At 43.0% G+C, this 25,212-nt stretch overlaps 1 protein-coding gene across 3 annotated transcripts in view; it reads right to left on the reverse strand.

The window, feature by feature from the left end:
• Positions 1-25,212, reverse strand: part of MAP2K5 (mitogen-activated protein kinase kinase 5) — a 110,781-nt gene that overhangs the window by 85,009 nt on the left and 560 nt on the right. For 2 of the 3 annotated variants that reach the window (XM_048955821.1, XM_048955822.1), the window contains exons 2-8: positions 21,228-21,276; positions 16,523-16,590; positions 12,285-12,354; positions 9,298-9,338; positions 8,533-8,600; positions 6,095-6,143; positions 1,730-1,794 (exon numbers count right to left, since the gene is read on the reverse strand). In XM_048955821.1, coding sequence (XP_048811778.1) covers positions 1,730-1,794; positions 6,095-6,143; positions 8,533-8,600; positions 9,298-9,338; positions 12,285-12,354; positions 16,523-16,590; positions 21,228-21,276 — 410 coding nt within the window. The remainder of the gene's footprint in view (positions 1-1,729; positions 1,795-6,094; positions 6,144-8,532; positions 8,601-9,297; positions 9,339-12,284; positions 12,355-16,522; positions 16,591-21,227; positions 21,277-25,212) is intronic. The other variant, XM_048955823.1, reaches the window with a different exon arrangement.

The raw sequence follows: 25,212 nt of genomic DNA on the forward strand, positions 1-25,212 counted from the left end.
TCTATTTCTACATCCAAAAGGCACTGTGCTGCCGGGCTGTTACACACAGCAAGGAGGGAGCAGAGCTGCTCCGTGGGAACAGGGCACATTAAGAGATGCCAAGTCAGGAGATCTTACTGCAAAAAGATCAGCACAGCACACATTCACTTGCCTTACTTCACATTCCTTAGACTTTGGCTACCATCAGATGCAGCACAGAGGAGACTTTTGGTACAAGCTGGTGGGGCCATCCTTATGCTGCTCTGTTTCACATTGCTAACTCCTATTTCAGCTAAGTAGCTAAAGAAAGTCATGCCAAATTTGGCAATGATGATGAGGGATAAGAGGGGTCCCCCCTTTGTGGGATATTTCTTTTCCCTACACGGGCCTCAGGTGCCTTTCCCAGGGAATGCAGCCCCCCTGGGCCACACTTCTTCCACTCCCATCCACAGCTGGAGCTGCAGCAGCATATGGGGATGGGGAGGAACCTTCCCCAAGCCAGAAAACATCAAGGCATCACAGGCTGGGCAGTGCTGTTCAATGCTCTCTCTCACAATCACAGAATCATAGAATATGCCAAGTTGGAAGGGACCCACACGGGTCACCGAGTCCAACTCCAAATGTTACTGTAAGGAAAAGAACCCTGTTTGTACTAGTTGCTTGGTCTAGGAATATCTTTCCCCAGGAGAAGGTGAATGAGCTTCCTTCCATCTGCAAGGCTAACTTAATTTCTGAAGAGTCCATTCAAACGCCACTGCTGTCCCTTGGAGGTTAACCAAGTCCACTTCTGATGGAACTTCTGCAAGAAGAACTAGGCGGGCTGTTTATTATGCTGGCAGCCCATCACAAATTAAGCTAAGTGCACCGTAGCTTTTAAAACATTTTTTAGAAAATGTTAATATCAAAGTTAGAATGTAGAAGGTATAAACAAAATCCTAATGGGATGCTGGGTTACTGTATATGGTAAATAGCTCTCCGGAGGAAACCTTTATTACTCCCTCAGGGCTTTCATACAAAGTATGGATTTCTTAATTCCTAGCGGAATATTTTTCATACACCACTGCAGACTATTAAGTACCAGATATTACATTATGTAGTTTAAACTTTGCACTATGCATGAGAAAGACTTTCCTGTCGAGAAAACTATCTCTCTGCTATTATAATCTTTCCAATATTAAAATTAATATTGGCTGCAGGGTATAAGCTTCGCCACCAAAATTTGGGGGAGTTGATCATTTAATGTATTCATCAGCCTGCGTGTGAAGCTTCTCATAGGGGAAAGAAGTCACTGCAACAGCAAGAGGGGTATTTACTAATTTAGAACTGCTGGAAAGAGGCACAGCCATCGTGTTACCACGTCCCACTGGTGTCACTCAGCACTGGGCTGCACAGGGCGTGGTGAGCCAGCAAGAGTAATGGCACTGCAAATACCAAAGGCAATTCATTATGCTTCAGGACATTTCAAGTTCCACTTGTGAACCATTAACTTGTTACCCAGGAGGGATTCCAAGCTGAGCATTAAAAAGATTATAAAAATGCACCAGCCCTCACGGCGCCCAAAAGCAGATACCTTGTAAATATGTAGAGAGAATTCTTAAGAAGTTTATATGAAGAATTTCTTTTATAGCCCTTTCTGCGTAGCAGCAATGGCCCACCTACATCTCACTGCATACATGAATGGGGGGAAGAGAAAAAAAAAAAGGAAAGCACATTTTATTTTCAAAAATGTTAAACGAAATTGAGCACTCACTTGTAGACCGTGCCTCCATTGCCATGACCGAGGATGTCTCGATACCGTATGTCTTGTTCATTCATCTCCACAAGAAAGAAAGAAAAACAAAAGAGATGTCATGCTGTGGATGGAAATGTCAAGGAAAAGCAACTCTAGGCCATAAACAACAAGCAGTCTGGGTCATTTCAAGTTCAGCTGCAAGAACGAGAAGATCAATACAACATTTGCTGTCCAATTTATAAAAGACGATACCAAGGGACAAAGTGATGGAAAGTTTAATGACAATTTGTTTGCCTGGGTCATTTCATTAAAGTTTGATAAAAGGTGTCAAAATGGAATGATATAATATAGCTGAAGAGGGTCAGGTCACAGATAACTGATAGGAAAAGGGTCTCCAGAACAGCACATAACCAAAGCCAAAGTTGGAGGTGAATGGAAACAATCCAACAGAAAAACTGTCATCTTAAGCGTGGCTAGAAAAGTTGCTGATTTACTCTGGAATCAGCTTAATTGGTGCTAACTGAAGGACAGCTCTGCCAGCAGGATTACTTCACAGTGTTAATTTTCATACACAACTAACTCACCTAACTAAAGCAAATACGAAGAAGCAAGAATAGGCTGTAAATACTGTCCAGTAAAAAGCAGTTTTCCTTGAGATACAAAACAAAGCACTTGCTTTGGTCTCTGCCTACTGGGATGCCTTTCCAGATATGGCAGCATGCTCCATTTTCCAAGCAACAGGCAGGTATAAGCACCACACACTGGAAATGCTGGAATTTGTGACTCTACAGCCTTTTCACTGGAGATAACTGGGCAATTCCCATTTTTAAATGGTATTTCCCTTGCAATGTGACCAAATCATTAATTTCTTTGTGTAAATCATGTGTTTTTCAGGATACCAAGTTAAATGCTCACCACAAGTTGGCAAAGGCTTCCAACAGAAAACCCCATGGTACAACTTCCATACGATGTCAGTGAGATAAGAGGAACTTTGCCCTGACTTCAGCTGGAACAAATAAGTGGTGGCAATGAGCTGAAATGCCCCAGTCAGCACTCAGCATCTCTTAGCAGTAGAAGTGGAATATTTAGTTGATTTGAAATAGCATAAGGACAGGAAAGCTGAACTCCAAAGCTTGCATTCTGTTCTTTCAGTACCTGAACAGAGCCTGCTTGTTTCCCACAAGAAACACTTTCTGCAATGCATTTCTTCTGATGGGGCAAAATCTCTGAGTTCTGACAGAACGAGAAATACCTCAAAGCTGAAGTAAACCCTGCATTATTGCCTACCTGTAGCTAAACCCGGGCCAGGTACCTCCAAGTGCTGTGAACGTGCCCACTGCAATGCCAAGGTTAAGGTACTTCATACAGCAGTAATTCATGAATGGATTTTAAAATACGTGAAGAATGCGTGCCAGGGTCCTATGTTTTAAAACTAACTTCTCCCAGGCTGCCAAAGCCATTAATTTAAAGCACGTTTGCTGTTTAAGGCTTTCTTTAATCCTCCAGTCTTGGAGATAGCAACAAACACGTTCCTCCTACATTTGCAGCAACGTTCTCACAAATAAAACTCTTAGGAGAAATCAAATGAATCCTCCACGCTAGGAGCACACTTGGATCTTTGCTTCTTGGGGGAAAAAGAAGTATTTTTTTTGTAGCTACGTAAGTTGTAAGCAATAAATTGAGCAGAACGAGAGACATAAAGCGTGTTCCTGATTCTCCTCCTTCTTCTGAATGGGAAGAAAGCACATTTCCTCGTGGGGCTCCCCACAAAGAACCGGGCAATGGGGAAGGTGCTGTGAGACCCACCAGCACGAGGAGCAGAGGGAAACCGTGATTTACTGGCTCAAATAAAGGTGCCAAAAATGTGCCGTGATTTATTTGACTGGGAAAACTGGATTCTCAATCACAAAATGATAACAGAGCAGCAATGAACTCGACGGCACGGGCCGGAATATTAAAGCTGCAAAATCAAGTTTGATTGGATGCCAATATTAATGGAATTAATGGCAAAGCAAACCAGACTCCAATTACGGATCAGCAACAAAACGCCCCTCGTTTATGCCTGATGTTTTTGAAAGAAATCAGCATCTGCCTCTTGTAAATCATTAAAAGCAAAATGCTCAATTAATCCTTATTTTATTTGTAGAGGCCGACAGAGGCAGAGTCCTGTAGCCATACCTTTGCTTTAGGAATCGAAGCAATAATGGTTTCAGAAAGCAGTCACACTCTATGAGCAGACAATTGAAGAGATTTAGTAAATCCCACTTTATAGAGCAGAGACTAATCGGAAAACACGAGCCAGTCAAATGTTTCTTATGAACTGTTGACACTATATCAATGCTGAATCAATTGGTGGCATTTACTCTGAGTGACAGAAAAGAAATAAATATTTATATCACATCACCTATATCAATGAACCTGGGCAGAAAGCTATTTCTAACCTGTCAATATTTGATTATCTTGAAGAATCATGTCCCCTTCTTTTAATGATTAATATGAATTCCTTATTAAACCTAAATGGAAACTACGAGAGGGATATCATTGTGAATGCCTGAAAGCAGAGACTGACCAAAAATAATAAAAAATAGTAAAAAATAACAGCCCGACCCACATTTAAGTAACGATAAGTGTGATGTAATTCCCCAAAGGAGGAAAAGTTAAGGTTATAACTAGAGACCTATTCCCACTTACAGATCTGTGACCAAATTATGCAGAACATGATGCATTTTCTCTTGACAGACTGCGTGCACCTCTGCAGAGCAGGCTAAATAGAAGATTAAAACTTACTCTGAATTTTCTTTGGATTTAAGTAACTTCTTACAGAAAGGAACCAAAAATCTCACATCTTTCTCAAATTCTACTGCACAGGAAAGAAACCTGCAGCAGTCTATTGCAGGGCACAAAGTGCATTCATCTCTGTTGCTCAGAATGAGTTAAGTGCCAAATTCAGCTGATGGACACAATCACAAGAAAATAGCTTTTACTCATGTTCAGTATTTCTACTTTGGAATAATATTCCAGTCAGGAGGTACAATATTGGAGCGACCATCACATTCCATTTTAAAAGCTCAGAAGCATGCTGGCACTTAAATCATTTTAAGTCAGCCACAGAATTACGTTCTTTATCTGTAGTTTTGGAACATTAATAAATCTACCCAGTAAAAAAATCCGTGCATATTAAACCACATCTGCACACATAAGGAACGCTGACAGGCTTGAAAATGCACTTCCAAGCTGTACTCAAAGGATGCAGTGCCAAGCAGGCAAGGTTGCAATTCGGGGCTGTTAGACTCACATTTTAAAGGGGCACTCTCATCTATTAGACCATAATGTTACAGGTGATACCGAAGGACAAGCGTGAAGACCAGCCTTTATCTTCTTGACACGCTCAACTACAACTACTTGATTCATGAAATGCCAATGAGGCTTGGAGAGGTCATTGTGTGAAGGCACTGAATACGCATCTGAGATAATTAAGATTTCAGCCTTCGAAACATGGAGGGGAAGTGAACAGCAGTTAAGAAAATCAATAAGAGTCTTTTATTTGCAGTGACACAGATGTCTCAGTCAATAGAGCCTAATAGGCAAGCTTGATCGCAACGGACAGGTGCCTGCCTCCAAGGCTATCAAAGGGCTTTCGCTATGACAAACATTAAAATATATTTATATTGCTACTGAAGAATCTGGGCTCCTTCTAAGGTAGTTTAATTTAACGGCGTATATTTAAAGCCACTGCACTATGTGAGCCTGTCCAGGCGCTCGGTTCAAAAGGAGTGAGAAATGATGCTCTGTTTGCTCAAGACATTCCCCTGCCCATCAACTTTTACATTAAACCTTCCACCTCTGGCTGCCAGCACCCAAACGCCTGGAGCACGGTGAGAAAGTAACAAGGCAGCATTCTACAGCTTCGGTTTGGTTGTTGTTCTGAGGCTTGTGTGCTGGTTTGCTGCTTTTAAAGGAGCTGCAGAATAAAGGGCAAAACAGCTTCCTTGCAAGAACCCATATTTAAGTATCTACTGCCCTAAAAATACGAAGGTCACTCCAGCAGTTGACTTAGTTATTCAAAATTGATTAACTTTCTTCCCTGAAATTGTGGCAGCAGTGCAACATGTGTGAGGTACTTCAATCTATTTGGAGCTAAATCTGATTAGCACATTTTGAGAACTGGGAAGCAAATTGCTATGCCAATCAAAGTAAACCAGGACACATAACTCATTCATATCATGAAAGTTTGCATGGTCTCTCCAGCTCTGTATTAAAAAGAACGGATTACAACTGAGTGAGCAGTAAGCATCCCCCCATCTATCTGTGGGGTGCCAGTCACCATGGCATTAGGCAGCAACAAGATGCGCATGCAGCCAAGATCCAGCACACTGCACCTACCTGCCCGTTAGCAAGTATCTTCTTCAGCTCCGCAGAAGACTTCTTTAAGCTTCAAAAAAAAAAAGCAAAAAAAAAAAGCAGCAATTAATTTTAATGATTGTGTCATTTCACTCCACAAAATGAAGGAAAACCACACTGAAAAGAAGGCGCCAGCTTAAGCCCACTGTTACACATTCTGAGCAGATTTAACTAGCAGTGCTGAGCGATGCTGTCCATGTAGAAATGGAAAAGCATTAATAGTTGAGAGAATCAATATATTTTTCACCTTAACAAACAAGTGCTTCCAGATACGTGACAACAGTGTCCTTTGAGATAGAACCCATTGTTTGTCAGCTCAAAAAAAAAAAAAAGGAAAAAAGGAAGATAGGCTCACAAACCATGTTTCAAAAACAGCAAACACAGGGCTCACCCCTGGCCTCCAGCTGCCTTACCTTGTTTCAGAACCTCACTAATTTCTATAGCATTTCAGCAGAAGGGATGATGCCAGTCCCTAAAGGAAGGGGGTCATTCCCCATTGCTGTGTGAATCCAGTCCAGCTCTCATGGCTGCTGCAGACCCCTTTATTTTTTAGGGGAAGCTGCCCCAGCGTCAGCCTTAAATTAGGTAAAATGATCTGTATTTATTTTCAAGTGAGAGGCCTCTAACAAAGCCCAGGGACACACACCACGCTGGTGGCTGTGAAAATTACCCCTGCCTTCAAATGACTTCTGCACGCCCCAAAACACCACTTCTCTGCTTCTATCTCCATTCCTTGTGCATTCCACACACCAAGCTGCCTGCGAGCAGCACCTCCGCTAAACTGCTCTCAAAGAGGCATTCTGCTCTTATTACCCAAGTACATATATAAAAAGAAGTACAAAATAATATATTCTTGAAAGGCACACGCACACGTCTTGATCACAGATCATTATTAACAAGAACACTGAAAACACAGATTTCGTATTTGGTGGCTTTGTTCTTTAATAGGCCTCTTGTTCCCACGACTACTTTAAAGAAAAATTAAGTTTCCCAAGGAAACATAAGTTGATCTTGTCATCTTTCATGACTAACAATTTGTGAACATGAAACAAAGAGAGACTTTCAATTACTTCAAAAACAAAACTCATAGTGCGGAAGGTTTTAGAAAAGGAATGGCAATTAACCACCAAATAAGGTGACAAGAACCTTCTAGAAGCCTCGTTTTCAATGCGCTTTAAAAAACAAGCTCAAAGTACAGGAAGGGCTGAAAGCAAAAGCACGGCAGTGACAGAATGCAGCTTTATTTAGTGCAGCAGTACGGTGGACTGGGACAAGGACTGCAGCTCAGAAAGATGCTCCTATAGACACTGTTTGCTTTCCCTGGGAAGCCACAGACAGCATCTAAGGCACCAGGCAGCAGCAGGGCTGGTCGGAGTGGTCCTTGCCAAGGCCATGAGCCACGTCCCAGCATGGCCCCATCACGGCACCTCCCAGCCCAGCAGCAGGACTGTGTCTGAGCACCTTCCTCTTGGTCACTTATTTCCAAAGCAGTCTCAGAGATAAAAGCACAGCTCAGTGCAACAGCACACGGCATATGCTTATTAGAATCAAAGAATAATTTAGGTTGGAAGGGACCTCTGAGGGTTTCTATTCCCGTGTTTCAAATATGCTCTTATGTGAAGAAGACAGAGGAGGCACATTTTTCTTATTTCCTTTTAAGAACATCTTATTTCCTTTTTTTGTGTGGTTTTTTTTTTTTTTTTTTAAATTATATGTGTGTGTATAAATATAAAATTATATATCATAAAAATCAATATTGAGTGTGACACCTTCCTGTAACAATTCATGTAATAAAAGTGAGTTCACGCTCCAGTGTTTAAAGACAGACCCATGGAAAGGAGAAAGCATTTTCTTGCATTTTAAGACCTTAACATGGGTTTTGAAACCAGGGCTCAAACAAAAAAAGGAAAAAAGAGAGAGAGACTTGAAAGCTTTGCTGCATGTCACAGGGCACCTGAGCTGGTCGGGTTCTCACAAAATCTGACCCCACAATTACAAATGTACCAAACTGGGGATCAAATTTGAAAACCAAAGAATCCTAATGAGATAAGCAACGAAGACCTGAACATACAGACTTTGCTATGCATAGTGCCAACTGCATCAGTTAAAGCAGCCCATAAATAGAACAGTATCTCAGCGCTTTATATAAAGGACAAAGCCACCTGAAACACCCAGCACAGATGCATTTCTTTGGTAGAAACCCCTGCTAACAACCAGCAACGTGAGCCCAGCAAGATCCATGAGTCACAGTTAATTTTCCCCCTCTCCCCCCACTGTGCTTCGGTGTGCCCAGCTGCCACACTGAGAAAGTTACTCAGCACCAAGCCCATGGCTGGTGAGTGCTGTGCACAGGTTCCATTTTGTTTTAAGAAAAGAAAACAAAACCCATGCTCCCATACGTTCCCATTCTCGACTCTTACCTATTGCTTGGAAGGGAATCCGAGACTGCGGAGCTGCTATTATTAGCAGACCCTGCTCGTGTATTTACCTGCAGGCAGGGAAAGAATCTTTATCAGTCGTTTGTGTTCAGAGGACACTATTCTAATTAACCTGTAATTTGCCATGAATTTCTCATTTCTCTGCGAAGGTTAATTAGCTTGTTGCTAGGCATGCCGATGGTTGAGGTCTTGCCTGTATGTAGGTTAGCAGGCTATACAACCCACGGACCGCAGAATACAATCCTCTTACACACTTAGCTAGATAAAACAGAAGGAGATGGGATGCCCACCATTTATTCTTAAGATCTGCACGATCCGTCAATATGTTGGCAGTGCTGTGCATTTCAGGAGCGGTCAGTGTGGACCTGGATGAACCAAACAACCCCAGAGATGGCCCTGCCGTGGGCCCCACGCTCCGCTATATCACTGAGAACAAATGAACGCGCTATTTTTGCTTCCAACTCTTTGAACTAACAGCAGACATCAGTTAATAACTGAATATTAAAATTTAAGAACCTTACAAACAGTGCTTTGAAAAAAAAAAAAAAGCAGCAATTCCATCTTTATTAAAACTGTATATATAGATACCACAGCCAACACCCAGCAGATGAATCGCTCTCCCATCCTCACACGAAAAATCTGCTTGTCAGAGCTCAAGAAAGTGCAGTTTTATTTGACATTTCAATAAGTGGAACACAGCATTACAAATCCATCTAACTTTACTGAAACAATTATTGAAATTCGTACCTTCAGGCCATGTATGTTCCGTTTCCCAGGAGGCTTGCAGGCTGAAACAGTAATTGACTAAATTGTAGAACACATCAGGGCCATTTACAAATTTGCTCAAAATGAATCTTTTAAAAAGAAATGAGGGTGACACCAAAATTAGCAGAGAGAAATGATTGAAAAGTGCCTCCCAAGACCCAGAGTGGGAATTACGAACCAGGATTTTTAACTTGCAGGAGTGAGCATTTATAAATGCTAAGAGCTTTCTGACACCATGTAATATAAATTCTAATTTCTGCTTAAAACACATCAAAATTCAGAGAACCGTTGGATTAAATTATCAAATTCTTTTTGTAATTCAAATTAAAATCAATATCTTATGTCATTGTATTCCTACGTGCTGTGTTTGTCTGACATTCAACAGAAATATTTGCAAGAAGTGTTTTAAAGGAACCGAGCTGCCACGTGCCATAAATTAGCCATGTTGTCAAACACAGCTTGTTCTAAATGTGGAGAAAACACATCGGGGCAACAGCAGCGAGCCTCAAGAAACAAAATACTGCATACAAGCTGTACAAAATGCCACATTTTGGCTACAGACGTACAAATGCGGCACCTCACTGTGACATCTGGGCTCAGAGAGGAGCAGGCTGCTCGAGGAGAAGGCATTTCCTTCGAGTCTGCAGAGCTGCACGCTGCCTCGCTTTCCTTTCCAGTGGATGTGCTTTTGTCAAACGTTAAAGCCACAAAGGCTCCCAGCTCCATGTTACAGACAGCTCCCATTTCCAAACTACAGTGCCCTACAAATGGCATGTTAAAGGGCCTGTCACTTTTGATTGATTGTCTGAGGAGGGATGGATTTGATTTTTCTCTTTCTCCGATGCAGATGCATTTCACTTCCATTTTTGACAGCAGGAAACAGAACTATTTATTAGTCAGAAGGACACAGATGATAGTTATTAAACACATCAGTTAGGGCCAAGCTGGGCCACGTGCCTTTCAATGACATTAGGAATTACCACGTGTGCCTTAGAGAAGGAAAACAGTATGGAACTGTGGGCAGAAAAAACCCTCAAACAACAATCAGGAAGCAATGAGCTATTCTAAAACACACAGAAGGATATTGTAATATTTTTCCCCCAAGAGATGAAAATCAACATCTTGAACTAAATTTTAGGAAGCCAGTATCTTTCTGACTTACACTTCACATATGCTATTATATGAACACATACACACAGAGTCTTCATTCCTTCCACAGAACACAAAGTGAGAGTATGTACATATGTCTGTGTATGCACACATGTCCATGTATGTATATAACACAGACAGGACTTGTGTGTGCATGCATTACATACATACATATGTAAATATACAAAATAAACTAAATAACAGCTTTCCTTCCTGAAAGACCTTAGAAATGTGAACCGAGAAGAGCACGGCCGAGATGAGACAGAAGAGCAGGTGGGCAGTGGCTGACGGCTGACTGTGGGGTTTTTGGAGCTACTGGAGGCTTCCCCACAAGTCAGAGGAAGGCTGAAAGGGCAGAGAGGGCTTGGGAAGAAAGCTCTTAAAAAGGGAGAGCCTTCAGTTACAAGCAGAAAGGCTGCGTGTCAATGATGAGGCGTCAAGGTGAAGCAGCAACTCTGCTCAGAAGCATTTAGAGGAGTAATGGCAAGCCAGCTGCAGGGAGATGTGCGTGGTTGAGCCAATGGTGGCGAAGGGCCATCATCAGCATGCCAATGAATGCTGGGTCTGTACAGTCAAAGATCATCACCTTTGGATGGAAAGCAAACAAACAAAGGAGCTGGCAGAAGGAACAGGAACCCATTGGGTTGCTTTTTCAGGAACAACCCAGTTACCTCCAAAGGAGAACGTAAAAGGTTAAGCCTGATTTGTGACCTCAGAAGGGCTCCTTTTCACACATAGCCATGCCAGCTACTGAGCTTCTCCTGGCAAAATATCCTCAATTTGCTCTCAATCAGACCCTGTGATCCTGAGTTGTACCCCCTTTGCATTCCCCTTGCATCCAGACTTCTTTTAGCTCAGAAGCCCAGCCTCCTTTGGAGACCTTATTAGCACGTGCTTGAGAAGAGTGTTGGTTAATTGCCCAATTCAAACTTCAGAGAGTTGTAAGTAATGGAAGTCTAGAATGTTTAATTGGGAAACTCATGGTATGATTATTTGTATAATACCAGTTAAGTGAGAGTAGTTTAATTTTTAATTATTTCAATTAATTTATTGCTGGGAGATTTACTTGGAGAATTTAAAGCTTATCTGTTTCATCAATTAAGAGCCAGATTCAAAGACTGGATACTGAGAGAATCTGAATGAATCAGTGGAATTATGTAATGGATTCATCTCTTTTTTTAGACCATTACTTGAGTTCAGAGAGCGCGGCACGTGCCCAAAAACCTGGGCAGCTGCCCACGGATTTTTTGTTCAGGACAGAGTGACCTATTTTTCAATGGCCACAGCCTGCAGAATTGATTGCATCTTACTCTGTTCTGGAGAACTGTTAAAGCACTTGTGATCGTGATGATGGTGCACTAGCTGCCCAGATCTCAAACATGTCATGCACAGAGCCTCTGTGACAGACAGGATCCCATTTAACAGTGACACGTCACATTCCCCAAGTCTGTTAGGATGATTAACATATTAAAATGTATAGGAAAATCATTAAAAAATCCAATCTTTGTAAGCACCCCAAAATTAAATTATTCATCTGCTTTGGTTTGAATACAAGCAGGACCATTGTCAATGTGTTTCTTAAATGTACATAAATATGTACTATGCAAACTGAATCTTGTTAGTCTAATTTACTCCAGTAAATTAGCTATTTTATATGCAATAAATGTAGTTTTCACTACACTCCCCACAATAATGAATTCTTGTATCCAAATTAAGAGGTAAACATCATGTTATGTGCATTTAAACCTCTCGAAAACATAACTGTTGATGAAACAGTTTACTGATATAATCATTGTTGATTAGAATTTGTTAAGCATTACCTCTTGGATATATCTGGAGAGGCTCTATTAACTGTCCATTTACTTGCTGTTCCATTACAGTGGAGTAATACTGCAAAGAGATTAAAAAAAGAGATTACTCAGTAATGTACGAACAGTAGTAAGTGCACTTATGGATTGTTTAATTCACTGTACATTTTTTTACTGCCATTATAGATACCAGCCTCTGCAATGCTTCCTCACCACTTGTGCTCACACAGCAAAGCAGAATGAAAGGAACACAACCAAAGGGTGGCAACAAGCAGCATAGGAATCTGCTCCTCATTCAATGATGTGCATCTCAGGATCACCTGAAACCTGGGCACGCTGCAGCAGTCTGAGCAAATGCAACATTGACAGCAAACACAGCAGCTGCCATGCCTGGAGAAGCTGGGAAAACCAGTCAAATGAGGAAATAAATATAGTCCAAGGGAAAGCAAAAAGTGACATTAAGGAGACTCCAAGGGAGAAAAGAATCTGCGAGCTATCCAGGAATTCGCAGAGCTGAAGCGTGGCCAGGGCAACTGGGGCCACATGCCACATAGGCAGAGAAGTCATGCAGTCCCTTACTGTTCTCATTTAATGCACAGTAGGGTGTGGAAAAGCCACTGCAGCCATCAGGAGACCTTGGACTACTGCACTTGTGTCCTACTGGGACACTGGGAGCAATCTGCAGTGAAAGCACGTTGCTAAAGGAAGGCTGAGCATGGACAAGAGCGATGCAAAAGCATCTGAAACCATCAATATTTAGGAAAACAGAAAACACCAAAGGTGGCACGAGGATGAAGAGTGGCATTAAGCAATGAGATGAATATTTGGATTGAATAAAACCTTTCCCAGCCAACCTTCTTCAAGGAGCAGTGAGCACCCACCAAACAGAGCACAGAACTGTGAGACCAGTGACAAAGCAAAGTGGCCCCGGGGCAGCAGGCAGACCTTTCCCCATGCACTGCCTGTCAACCACACATCTCTCACCACCATGTGTTAAATATCGAGAGCACATCACAAAGCGCATTTCTTCGGCAATCCCCGGGCATCTTTGAAGCAAACACGCTGGCGGTGGTCCAGATCTCCATGGCATAAATCAGCACAGCTCCGCTGACTTTCATGCTAATTCTCACCAGCTGAGTGTGGGCTAAGACTTCAGAATGTCACTGTTACCACTTCTGGTGATACTATTACTCAAATTGGCAAGACTGGATGTCAACAGGAAAAAAAATCCTGAGTCTGGATGAAACACGAGTATTTTGCTCACGCCAATGATTTCCCACAACGCAAGCATTCTTTATTTACACAACTTAAAAAATGAAAGAAGTTGGCTAGCAGCTGAACGTTACAAAATGTTGCACTCTTTGATAATGGGATTAAACGTGAACTACACTGAGTAGATTTTTAGATGGGCACCACAGCCAATTTGTGTGCAGAACCTCATTCTGCTTCCTTTACATTACAATACAAAGACCGTGACCTGCTGCGATAGACCAACAGCTTCACAGAAACAAACATTTCAGTACTTCTTTTTCCTCTGATTTTTTTTTAGTTATTAATTCATGCTAAGAAACAGGAAGAAATTTCCTCTTGTAAAAAAGAAATCGTTTGGAAGAAAATTGCTGAGGGCTTGAGCATCCGTCCAGCCCCACCTCCTGTGTGTACATTGAGCACAGTGCCTGCTGCTTAAAGCATTTCCCTCATTAAAGTCTCACCACAAGATTTCTGAGGAGGGTATCTTGTTCATAATAGTATGTAAACATAAATCCACATCTTAAACAACCCCACGATGCATGCTTTCACTGTGTTTATACAGAGCAAAGCTATTCATTACAGAAGCCCATTGCTTTGAAATAATCAGTAGGGTTTTTCTGGGAGTCAGGACTACCTGCAGCCTTATTTCGTATCGTGGGTGGCCACAAATAACAAGGCAGACCCACTCCCATGCCCTCATTCCCGTTTATAAAAAGACATCTGAACCTAAAGGTTATGTTACCTGAACCCAACAGTCAGGCCAGAACTGCTCAAGAAAAAGCAAAGTTGGTTCTTTTTGTCGTTTGTTTTTTAACTACTACTTTCCTGGTGCCACTCTGTGACCTCGAGACATATCCATACAGTATAAACAGATATTACAGACTGTCCAGAATAATAAATTAAAATGAACATACACAAAACTACATTTCTTACCAAAAAAAAAAGGGAGAGGAAAGCGTGGCCTTCTCCATTACTCAACCGGTGATGACAAGTAAATGAAATATCAATCATGTAAGCTGTCAACCTTTTGGGACAGCAATAACTGTTAACAAGTAGTCTGGAAAAATTGTCTGAAAATGACTTGTCCTCCACATATGAGCATTTGAGGTTTCCGTGGAAAATTAAGATGCCAGTGGCTATTTGGAACATTGTTCAGGTATTCTTTTTAATGGAAAATTTGCCAGTTATTGATCCAGAGCATGTACCCCTTGCTTTCAGAAAGCTGCAAGCAACTTTCCAATCAGAGGCTGTCAAAAAAATTACTGCCTTTTTATAGCGATACAAGACAACAGCTAAAGTGCAACCCCAGCACAGCTCAATGCCCGGCTATAATTAACTGCAACGGGCAACAGAAAAATGGCTGTATTCACCATCCCACAGCATTTGCATGGGCACAGTGCAAAGCATGGACTCTGTGTAATCTGTGTACTCTGAAGTAATTCCAGAACTGTCCAGAAGCATTCCTGCTGTCAAATGCTAAAACCAAAACACCGAAGATGGAGGGTTGGCTCAGAGCAGCTCTGCCAACGCTCTGCGCAAGGAGCAGATCCGTAATCTCAGAGAATTACGCATTCGTTCTTAATCTGAAAGAAAGCCTCCCACTGCAAAGCAGCAATGAAGTGGCCAACTAGTTCAAAATGAACATTTCCAGGAAAGGAAAGCTGCTGAAATGGAAAGGAGTCATTTAAAGACATCCCATCATTTTTAGGGGAAATCAGAGTTGAGCAATGATAGTGTAATGTACTGAAACTTTACCAGTAAGCTTGGAAGCACAGGAAAGCGGTGACCTTACAAAGGTGTGATTAACTGCAAGGCTGGGCCAGGAAGATGGGAGTTTTCCAGTTTAACAGCACAGCAACAGACACTTTGTGAGGAGCAGCAATAAATGCAAGGAACTTCACTGGGGAAGCACTGCCAGTGATGTACTTATCAAACGACACCGATCTACTATCAAACAATACCGAACCCAACAAACAAGCATAAAATCCCTTTCCTTTCTTTCCCAAAGCTGTTTTAGTGCTCTTCAGTACCTGACCAGCAATGCAATGGTCTCACCTCCTCTGCAAAGAGCAATCACACGAGCGGTTCCAGAGCTCAGCCCAGGGATGCAGCCCTTCTTCCACCCCAGGACAAAGTTGGGGCAATGCCCCAAACCTCTCTGATCAGAGCCCTCCAACAGAGCTGCAGTCACTGGCTCCAACCAAAGCAGCCATGGCTGGCACTGATGTGTTTGATGTTAGTGCCACTCACGTAATCAGAAGTGCACTTTGCAACCGACTGCCCTTCCGTTTGACTTAGAAAAGATCCATTTGTTATTTATTTGTTATTTCCTTGCTATCCATTTCATTTCAAAGAAAAGGTTAAATGATTTTTTTTCACTTCCATCTGCAACTTGAAACATACATCTAAGCTATATTGAAATTACTGTTTCAATAAGTAACCAAATGCTTTATTTCTGTAGTCTGATTTTATATTTATAGGTATCTTGACAGATTTTACATATATCTCTGTGCATAAAGACACAGACCTGCACATTTCTCATACTAAAAAACAGAAAATGTGTCTTTAAATCCTCCATGAATACTGAGCCTGAAGCTACAATGAAACTCTTCTGTTAGGAGGGGTGAAACAGTCTCCAGATGAAAGTAGATTTTGAAAAATTTTTAGAGCCCAGGGGTTCATTTTTAATGAGCCGTTACTTTAAGTACTGCATAAAAAATACAAGAAATTGATAGTCCATTTAGCCTGCACTATACCTAATGCAAAAGTCATTAAGATGCATTATTCTTAATGTTTATGATATGATCAGTAAGTGTACAAGTCTTTTTTTAAAAAGTCAAGCATGACCAGCTATCTCACGTGATGGAGGTTTTAAACACCTACGCTTAACGTTGCGCTGGGAACGCTGCAGCTCACATTAATGATTTGACACGTGCAGAAACACAGGGACAGAAGCTGACAAACATGGAAAGCATCAGCATTTGTCATACTGCACCTACATAGGACAGCATGGCCTTCATTTCTTCATCGCTTCTGACAGTAATCCGATCTCCGTCCTCATCTTCATCTAACAAAGAAATGCATCACATCATGAACAATGGAATAAGGAGATGCACGACTTTAAATCCAATGGTGGTTGGTGATTTTTTTGCCTGGACTCTTTCAAGTCAATGAAAATAAGGATATACAAGCCCAGCACACAGGTAACCAAGTACTCAGGAAATAATAACACACGGTGATTTCAAATATTAATTAACAAAGGCAACAATTACATATAAAAGGGAAGCACAAATGAAACACTCTAAACTTTGCTTCCAAGAATTCTTCTATCACCAGAACCTCTCCAGAAGCTGAGAACCCCATACCAAAACCCTTTCAGTGGTTATTCCAACACAGCAAACACAAAGCAAGGTTTCTTCATGTGTTTTGATCCTCCCAGACAGAGTCAAGTTTGGGCAGAAGTTAATTTATTATTATCATGTTGACATTTACAGTGATCTGTTTTCCTTCCAGAGAAGCCCTCTGCTCTCACTGCTGTCCTCAGCAACCTCAGCCTGCCTGGCTGATGCCAAGGTCCTCCCATCCACATTAGCTTCATGACACATTGACTTAAATTGGAGCTTAGAAGTGGGCACAAATCTACACGTTTATAGAGGGAAATGAATTTACAGAAGAACAGCAGCGTGCCAACAAGCAAAAACAGTTGGCGTTTTTGACCACGGGGCAACCACAGCTCCGTGCTGAGAGCCCTGGACACAGGGACAAGGCAGTTCTGGCTTTGAGGCCCTGCTGTAGGGACAGAATCAGAGCAAAGGTTGGAGAGGCTCCAACAGAGCAAGGTGTTTAGAAAGAGTAGTAAATATGAAGGTGTAGAGGAGGAGGAGCCATCCCAAAGACAGACAGCAGGATCCAGCAGGTGCAGATGCAACAGGGAGATAAATCCCCCCACCAGCACCAGCTGGAACAGCAGTGTGCTCCCACACTGTGCTTGCTGCAGCAACCAGCCCCATCCTCTCCTCCAGCCCCAGCTCAGTTTGCACACACTCAGCACCAGGAGAGCTGCACAAGGGCTATGGGCACAGACCCCTCCCTTGCAAACCCGTAACAAGACGTTCATTTCTTTTTATTGCTCCAGCTTTGGGGAGAAGGAAGGGCTTAATGATCTGTCTCCAATTTTTGCTGCAATCTAAATATCTGCCTTAGATACTTCCAAAAAAAAAAAAAAAAAAAAAAAAAAAAAACCAACAAAGCCTTTTGGTGTACACCCCCATTTTACATTTATTTTTTTCCCCTTGGACCGTGAGCTTTTTTGGTCAGAAAAAGGGCATCTGTTGTGATGAACCTCAGACCTACCTGAGCTGGGATACCTGAAGTACTACAAACCCCTACTGAACACCAAAAGGTGAGGATACAGAGCGAATGCAATTATTCCTGTTTGGCAGGGGGTTGGACTCCATGATCTCTTGAGGTCCCTTCCAATCGCTGCGATTCTGTGACATGGATTTGGATCTGGAGCAGATACGCTCACTTTGGGACACAAGCAGAGGCTGAAGTCTGTCTGCAGCTCTGCTACATGTGCTGCCTGCAAACAGCCCTCCCCCCAGCAAATGGAAGGTGACTCTGTTCCCCTGGATGAGAGCTCGCTCCTGCATGAGAATCTGGGAACGGATCTAAATCAACTTAAGATTCCCCTGAGAAAAAGAGTTTGTTCATTCTAGATCTGAAAACCAAGCAGCTCATTCTGAGGATGCAGAGAAGAGCAAAAACATTGCAGGAAAGAAAATATAAAAGACAAATAAGAGAGGAAAAAAAAAAAAAAAAAAAGTAGCATAAAAAACCCTTAGAATTGCACTTTAAAAACGTACCAGGAAAGAGCTATGGGCCACTGGAACATGAAAGCTGGCTGAAGAACTAGATGGCACAGCCGTGTCCTACAAGAGCCTTGTGGAAGTTTAACTGATGGATTGCCAGCTTGCTACAACTACTTGCTGAGGTTACCAGCCTGCAGCGAGTCATGACTGATGAAAAGATTAAGAAGAGTTAGCGAGTTGAAACGCAATGCTTCCTCGCCTGGAAACATCGTAGGCAGAGAGCAGGAGGAGCTGCAGAACTGCTTGCTGGCCAGAACCCAAGGCACAGCCGTGCTGCAGGAGCAGAAGTGAAGGAGCTGCTGTACAGTGAGCGCAGCCAGAGCTGTGCATCAACAAAGGGACTGGAGTGAAAAACAGAAGAGGAAAACATATGTCAGAAACAGGGATAAAACCTCTAGACAGGCTTGGTTTGAAGGGACAAACTGAGCTGGGACCACTGAAATGAAAAAGTAAGAGCTGGAGAACTCCTAGAGCTCAACTGCAAAGCATTTCTAAACATCACATATTGCTCCTTTCAAATGACAAGAAATTAACTGCAGAGTTCTCCAAGTTACAAAAGTCCTGATAACACTGCGAAGAGAATAAACTCAATTTAAAATGTGTCGATGAAAAAGCAGGAAATGTAACCTGGCATTAGAAAAGCAAACTCTAAAGTAGTCAGGCAACTCCTGAAAAGAACAAAACCAGATCAGAAGGTATTTCTCTTTTCTGTGCAGAATCCCTCGTTGTCCTGCCATAGCAGGCACAGCCCCAAACTCACCAGACAGAATGCACGGGTTCACAAAGATTTCCAGGCTTCTCTACTTGCCTAGAGCACAGCACAGCAATGCGATTTTCCAGCACATTAGGGAAGCAAAAGTAGAACCAAAAAATCCTATGTACTGGCTGGATTTTGCTAATGTCACTTAAAATGGAGGAAGAAATCCTAGCAAGATACCAAATAGCGTGCAGCAGATGGTAAACAAATATTATGAAGCAATCTTCACAAAATCTGCAGCGTGTCACAAATACACAAAATGGCAGAGTTTGGATAAAAGGATCATAACAGGCCATATGTTGTTAGTGATTTTATTTGTAGCAGTGTGTGATTCGGTAGAGAAATCCACATAAAGGTCCAATAGCAGGAGAAGCACAGCCCCAGGTACGAGCCGCAATGGGCGATGCACTGTAGATAACAATAACCAAACCAACAGCTGAGGAGGCTACACGAGGTGGCAATTATCCACATCTGAAGAAGCAATGAAGCAGGTGAGAACAAAGCTTGAGCTGGAAAAATCCAGGCATTCGACGTGGATAAAGTAACCAGAAAAATCAGGCATCGATATACATAACATATTTTAGATGCCAGTTAAATGGCAGGGGAAATGGTTCTGTGCAGATGTAAATGACAGACTAGAGACATGAACTGAAAGCACAGAAGCAGATGTTGGAAGACACGACGAAATAAGTATTTCCAGGAAAGTTCTACACATGGTACCATTAATATGGGCTACTGCCCTGATGGCACTGCCTGCTATTGGTGCATGAAGTTCAAAGAGAGCTAATGGTGATGGGGGAGGGATGTTCAGAAAAATAATAAAATAACAAATCATATTAAAAACAAATTAAAAAGGCAAGGTCTGGAGCCATTGACAGTTCCCATTCTTAGGTCTCTGGTATTTTAGAAGGGCAAAACAAATGTGAAAAGAACAATGGAGAGAACTAAGGAGCAGTTGAAGGCTCACAGAACAATTTCCTTTGATTATCCACACTCAGAATTCACCTTAAGGCCCTGAAAAAGGGAGAAATGGTAACAAGAATGCCAGGCCCTATGCTGGCCTATCTGCCTTCACCATCAGCATCGCTACCTGACTCTCCTTGGCACCTCACTGCTCTTCAGACAGGGCAATCCCCTGGAGTGTCCATTCAAAAATAAGAGTGCTAAGAGCAGAGCTGAAATGGTGCTGGTTGAGTATGTCAGCATGGACTAAATCCACACTGACACAGCCACCACAAGCTCTCCTGGCTCAGCAAAAGCAAGACACAACCCCATACACGAGGAGAAAGCGCTGGCAGGGACAACCAGCAGGGACAACCCAACCTGCAGCTTGCTCCGACCCCACACACAAGCTGTTCTTCTCAATCAGACCCACGGGGCCTCCCAGAAGTTATTACTCTCCCAGGTCTGAGCAGGTGGCACATCCTGCAGCTCTCGTACCTCCGTCAGGAGCTGAAGCTCAGTATCAGGGGCACCACCAGCAGGGACGCTGGCAGTGGGTTGATGGTTGGACCTCACGATCTTACAGGTCTTCTCCAACCTTACTGATTTATTCTATCCATCCACACCTTCTACTCTTGCACACAAGGGAGGTAAAAAGGAGATGGCATATAGAGCCTGCGTCCAGCCACAGAAGGAAAAAATGAAGCAATTCCCATTACTAGCAGTAACCGGAGGTGCAAATACAGCCATGCTGCCATATTGGGTAATAAAGCTCTATGTTGTACCAGATTTCTGTACAAACTATCACTCCTTTGACTTCTTCCACGAGAGGATAAAATTTGCAACTCAGACCTACAGGTACTTTATACTTCTCATTTAATTCAAGCAATATAATTGCAGTGAGGAATAAGAGCAAGGGAAGGTCATGCTGGTAATTAAAGCTGTATTGTGGAAATATGCTCACTCAAGTTGTGATTAAATAATAAAATATTACTTAGTCAAGTATCATCATTAAACTTGCATTACTGCATAAATATTTAACTGTAACATATAATGAACATAAACATTATTTATTTAAAAAAATGACAACCCTATAATGCAACCAAGAAGCCCGTTTATACAAGTCATACTTACACTCAAACGCTGTTGTCGTTGCATCTGGCAGAACTTGACCGATGACATCCTAAAATGTAAAGAAGAATTAGCTACGTAGCAAAGGGGAAATGCCTGAGACAACTCAGAGTAAATCATTCTAATTGCTCCCCAGCTGCAGGCAGGAGACCTGAAGTCCTGCGCCTCACCGCCGCCCCAAAACCACCAACTTATCAGTGCACACCACAAATCAGTGCAAATCACTGCTCTCTCCTCCTTCCTCTCCACGTTACCTCCAGGAATACCTTTTTCTTTTTAAATAACTCAATCATAACCGCAAACAAACCAGTTGTCATCCGCTGCTGCAGTTCAACGGATCAATTTTTACCCGTGGGTTATGGAAAAATGTACATCTAACTCACAGATGTCATAAAAACAGAGGTTTATGAATAGCTTTTAAAGCGAGAAAGCAGTTTTTCTGTCTCAGTGCTCCTGCACTGCCCTGAGTGCTGGAAGGAGAGCTCTCCACACGCTCCGACCCTGCAGGGCGACCTCACTGCACACCTCCACCTCCCCGTCCCACAGCTCAGAAACGTGGGGCAGCATCAGCAGCCCTGCTTTAGACCAAACACAAACCGTTCCTCTACAGCTAAATTCGCATACAGAGAACTGCTTTCCCTCCCCCCCCCCTCTTTTTTCCTTCCCCGAAGTCTTTACCCCCAGCACTCACTCAGAATTCAGTGCAAACATTCTGCTGGGATTTAAGTCATCCCGGCCTCCCAGTGCATGTGCCGTTGTCAGCTCGGCACGGCTGCAATATGTCATGTCGGGGCATGGCAGAAATGCACAGCATGGTTTTCTCCTTCCTGCTGCCTGATTTCTCATGTCAGGCAGTCTCTCTGCTGACAGTGTCACAAAGTGATTAGAAATTAATGCACAGCAATATTTATTGCAGTACGTGCACTGTGAGCATCTCGGGGTGCTAAGTACTCCCCGTAACAAAGCCTTAGCAATCACTGTCCTGTCACTTCTGTTTTCTCCATATCCTTCATCTGAGTGCAGGAAATTAAACATTCTGTGCAATGTTGAAGAGACACAATTAATATAATGAGAAGCAACAAAGATTTCCACAGAGCTAACTGAAGCAAATAATATTTCTCAAAACTTTCTCCTGTCTCTCCAGTTCAGATGCTAAAATAAATGAACTGTCATTTAAACTATTAATTTGATGCAAAAAGACAAAAGCTGTGCAATACAGCTTACCTAATGATTCCAGCCATAGAGACTGTAAATCCACCTGACCACAGCAAGACCCCAAATGCTTCCATATTAACCCAAATCTTTCTGGCTAAATGGGTGGACAGCTCTGCAGACACTCGGTCAAAAGCCAGATGAGCTGTACCCTTTGTCCTTAACAAGAAATTAGGGAAGACAGTGCTGTTAACTAATTACTTCTAAATCTATGTAGTTAAACACTGAAAATTCCTCGGCAAACACTCTTTAATTGCATTAGGCTTAAGCCACTGGTAAAACATCAGTGTGGGTGCACACGGAGACTTGCATTACATGGAGGTAAAACTGGGTATGAGAAAAGCAGCCCGCCTGGGGATGTCTGCAGACTGAGAGGCGCGAAAATCCAGGACAGGGAGGGATGTGGGAAGGCCCCCGAGGTCTGCCAGGAGAGCTCTGCAACTCCCACTGCTGTGATGGCACTGCGACAGTGATGGTAAATTCTTTATAATATCCTTTTTTTTTCATTCAGGGACTTCTTTAAAACAAGTAACAGCAGCGTACCACTCAAGAGCTGTTCACAGCCTTATGCCAACAGTCAAAAAGACCCCACCAACAACACAGCTTTGCTCTGGGCAACTTCCAGTATTTCTATGAAATCAGTGCCCTGAAGAAAACCCATGTGAGCAGTGTGTGCGGTGAGCTCCCTCAGCTGCTGCACAGCACCTCCACACCTCAGACCTCACAGTGACCCAGGCTTAAAGGATTACACTACATTTCTACAGACTGTGTGCAGTGGTTTTCTACGATCACAACAGAGATCACAAGGAACAAAATACTGTGGCTCGTAAGCAATTACTTCAATAGGATCATATCTGATAGCTTCTGTTCCACCCTACAAAATGAAAAGCCTCCAACAATGAGGGAAATATCAAGGAAAGGGCAGCCAAAAGGAATTCCGTCAAATCCACCCTCTAGCAAAACTGTGAAGCACTTATCTTGGGAGAGCAGAAAACGCAAAAGCACAGCCTTTAAGAACAGCACAAACATTGAGACCATGGGCTCCGTTCTTGGATCAGTTAGAGCTCATCTCATCTCACTATGACTCCATGAAGTTATCCTGAATTAACACCAAGCACTTAAATGCTCTGCTGACGGCTCGGGCAAATGAATCCAGACAGCCTGATGAGAAAAATAAGCTCACTGTAATTCATTTAGTGGTGCCTTTAAAATAAATCTGTTTACTGGTAACTCACAGGTCTGCAAAGCTGATATACACTGAACATATTTAAAGTGACATTATGAAGAACAGTTCTTAGCACCCACTTCAGGAAAGCAACCGAGCAAATGCCCAACCTGAATGCAGCAGCAGTGGCACCACTGGACACAGTCCTGCTGCACCCAGGCCAGGAAGCAGCACCCACCTGCAGCTATTAGGTGTGCACACAGGCCGCGTGCTTTACTACCAGACTCGAGAGATACAGGGAGCAGTGGGGCCTGATCAGAGCGTTGCTATTCCATAATTTACTTTAATAGGGAACATCTCAATTCTCCACACTATCCTTAATTGGCCCTCCATAAGCCCCCAGTGATTGCCTGTGAGGAGAAATCACAACAAAGACAGGAGGACAACAAAAGGTTTGTCCCACTTTGGCCCTCCTCACTGCCATCTGACGGCAATGCATCATCACCTGCTGACACACCGGGACACAACAGCATCGCACGTCCCCTACTTCCAGCAGGATGACACGGCTCCCCACGGTGCCCAGCTCTGATCACTGACAATCACCAACACCAATGAACCTGATGCATAAATCTGTCCCCTTTCCTTAGGACATTTCAAACCAGAACAACTCACTGGCTGTAAAATGGGAAGCCTAACCTGCTGAAAAGCAGAGAAACAGATCTGCAAGATATCCAATAGATCTTCTAGCTGGATGCAAGCAAACATCAAGATGAGCACCAAAATCATATGTGGAGACGGGAAGCATCAGAAGCCACCTGTTTGCGTGACTTCAGCAACAGTGCAGAACAAGACCAGCATTGCAATCATCACGTGCACCTGCATATTTTGGCTTCAGAGAGTGGATACTTGTGTAACTGAGGCTTGCTGACCATAGGAACTGCCCTCAGGAGGAGGAAGAATGCTCTGCATGACCCTTGGTATGGCAGAGTCCCTCAGCATTGATTTGCCATGGACATTCAGTGACAGATCCCCTATGTAACTGCTTCTCCAAATATATTAGCAGTGAAAGGAGTCCTCTCTGACCAGGGATGCACAAAGCTGAAGAGCTGCTGACACACTCTCCCTGACCTGCTCATTTTCCACACCACCACTCTCAGAAAGCATCACCTCCATGTGGTCACAGACTGCTGCCAGCATGGATGGCTCCAGGGCAACTCCAGGTCTGTGCATCCATCGATTGCAGTGCTCAGTCGCATTCAGGTGTAGAGGACTCTGCGGGGCTGCTTCAGGTCACTCAGTGTCCTCACCTAACAGGGCAAACCCTAAGGGCTACACTGGCAACTGCAGAGGCTCATGTGTAAGACACAGGTCAAGCACCAAGTCACAGTTATAATGCCTAAACACCTCTCTAGCTTCACAAATTCCCAAATAAATCACGGAATCACTGGGTTGGAAAGGACCTCCAAGATCACCAACCCCAACCCATCCCCACCACGCCCAATAACAACATTCCCAGTTAGGAGCTCTGGTTCCTGCTGCTCCAGCACCAACAGCACTTGCTGTCATCCCACTGGATGAGAAGCTCCAGTGTTACACCCATGTACCTCCAGC

This window comes from Lagopus muta, chromosome 10 (assembly GCF_023343835.1).
Source record: "Lagopus muta isolate bLagMut1 chromosome 10, bLagMut1 primary, whole genome shotgun sequence".
Lineage (NCBI taxonomy): Eukaryota > Metazoa > Chordata > Aves > Galliformes > Phasianidae > Lagopus > Lagopus muta.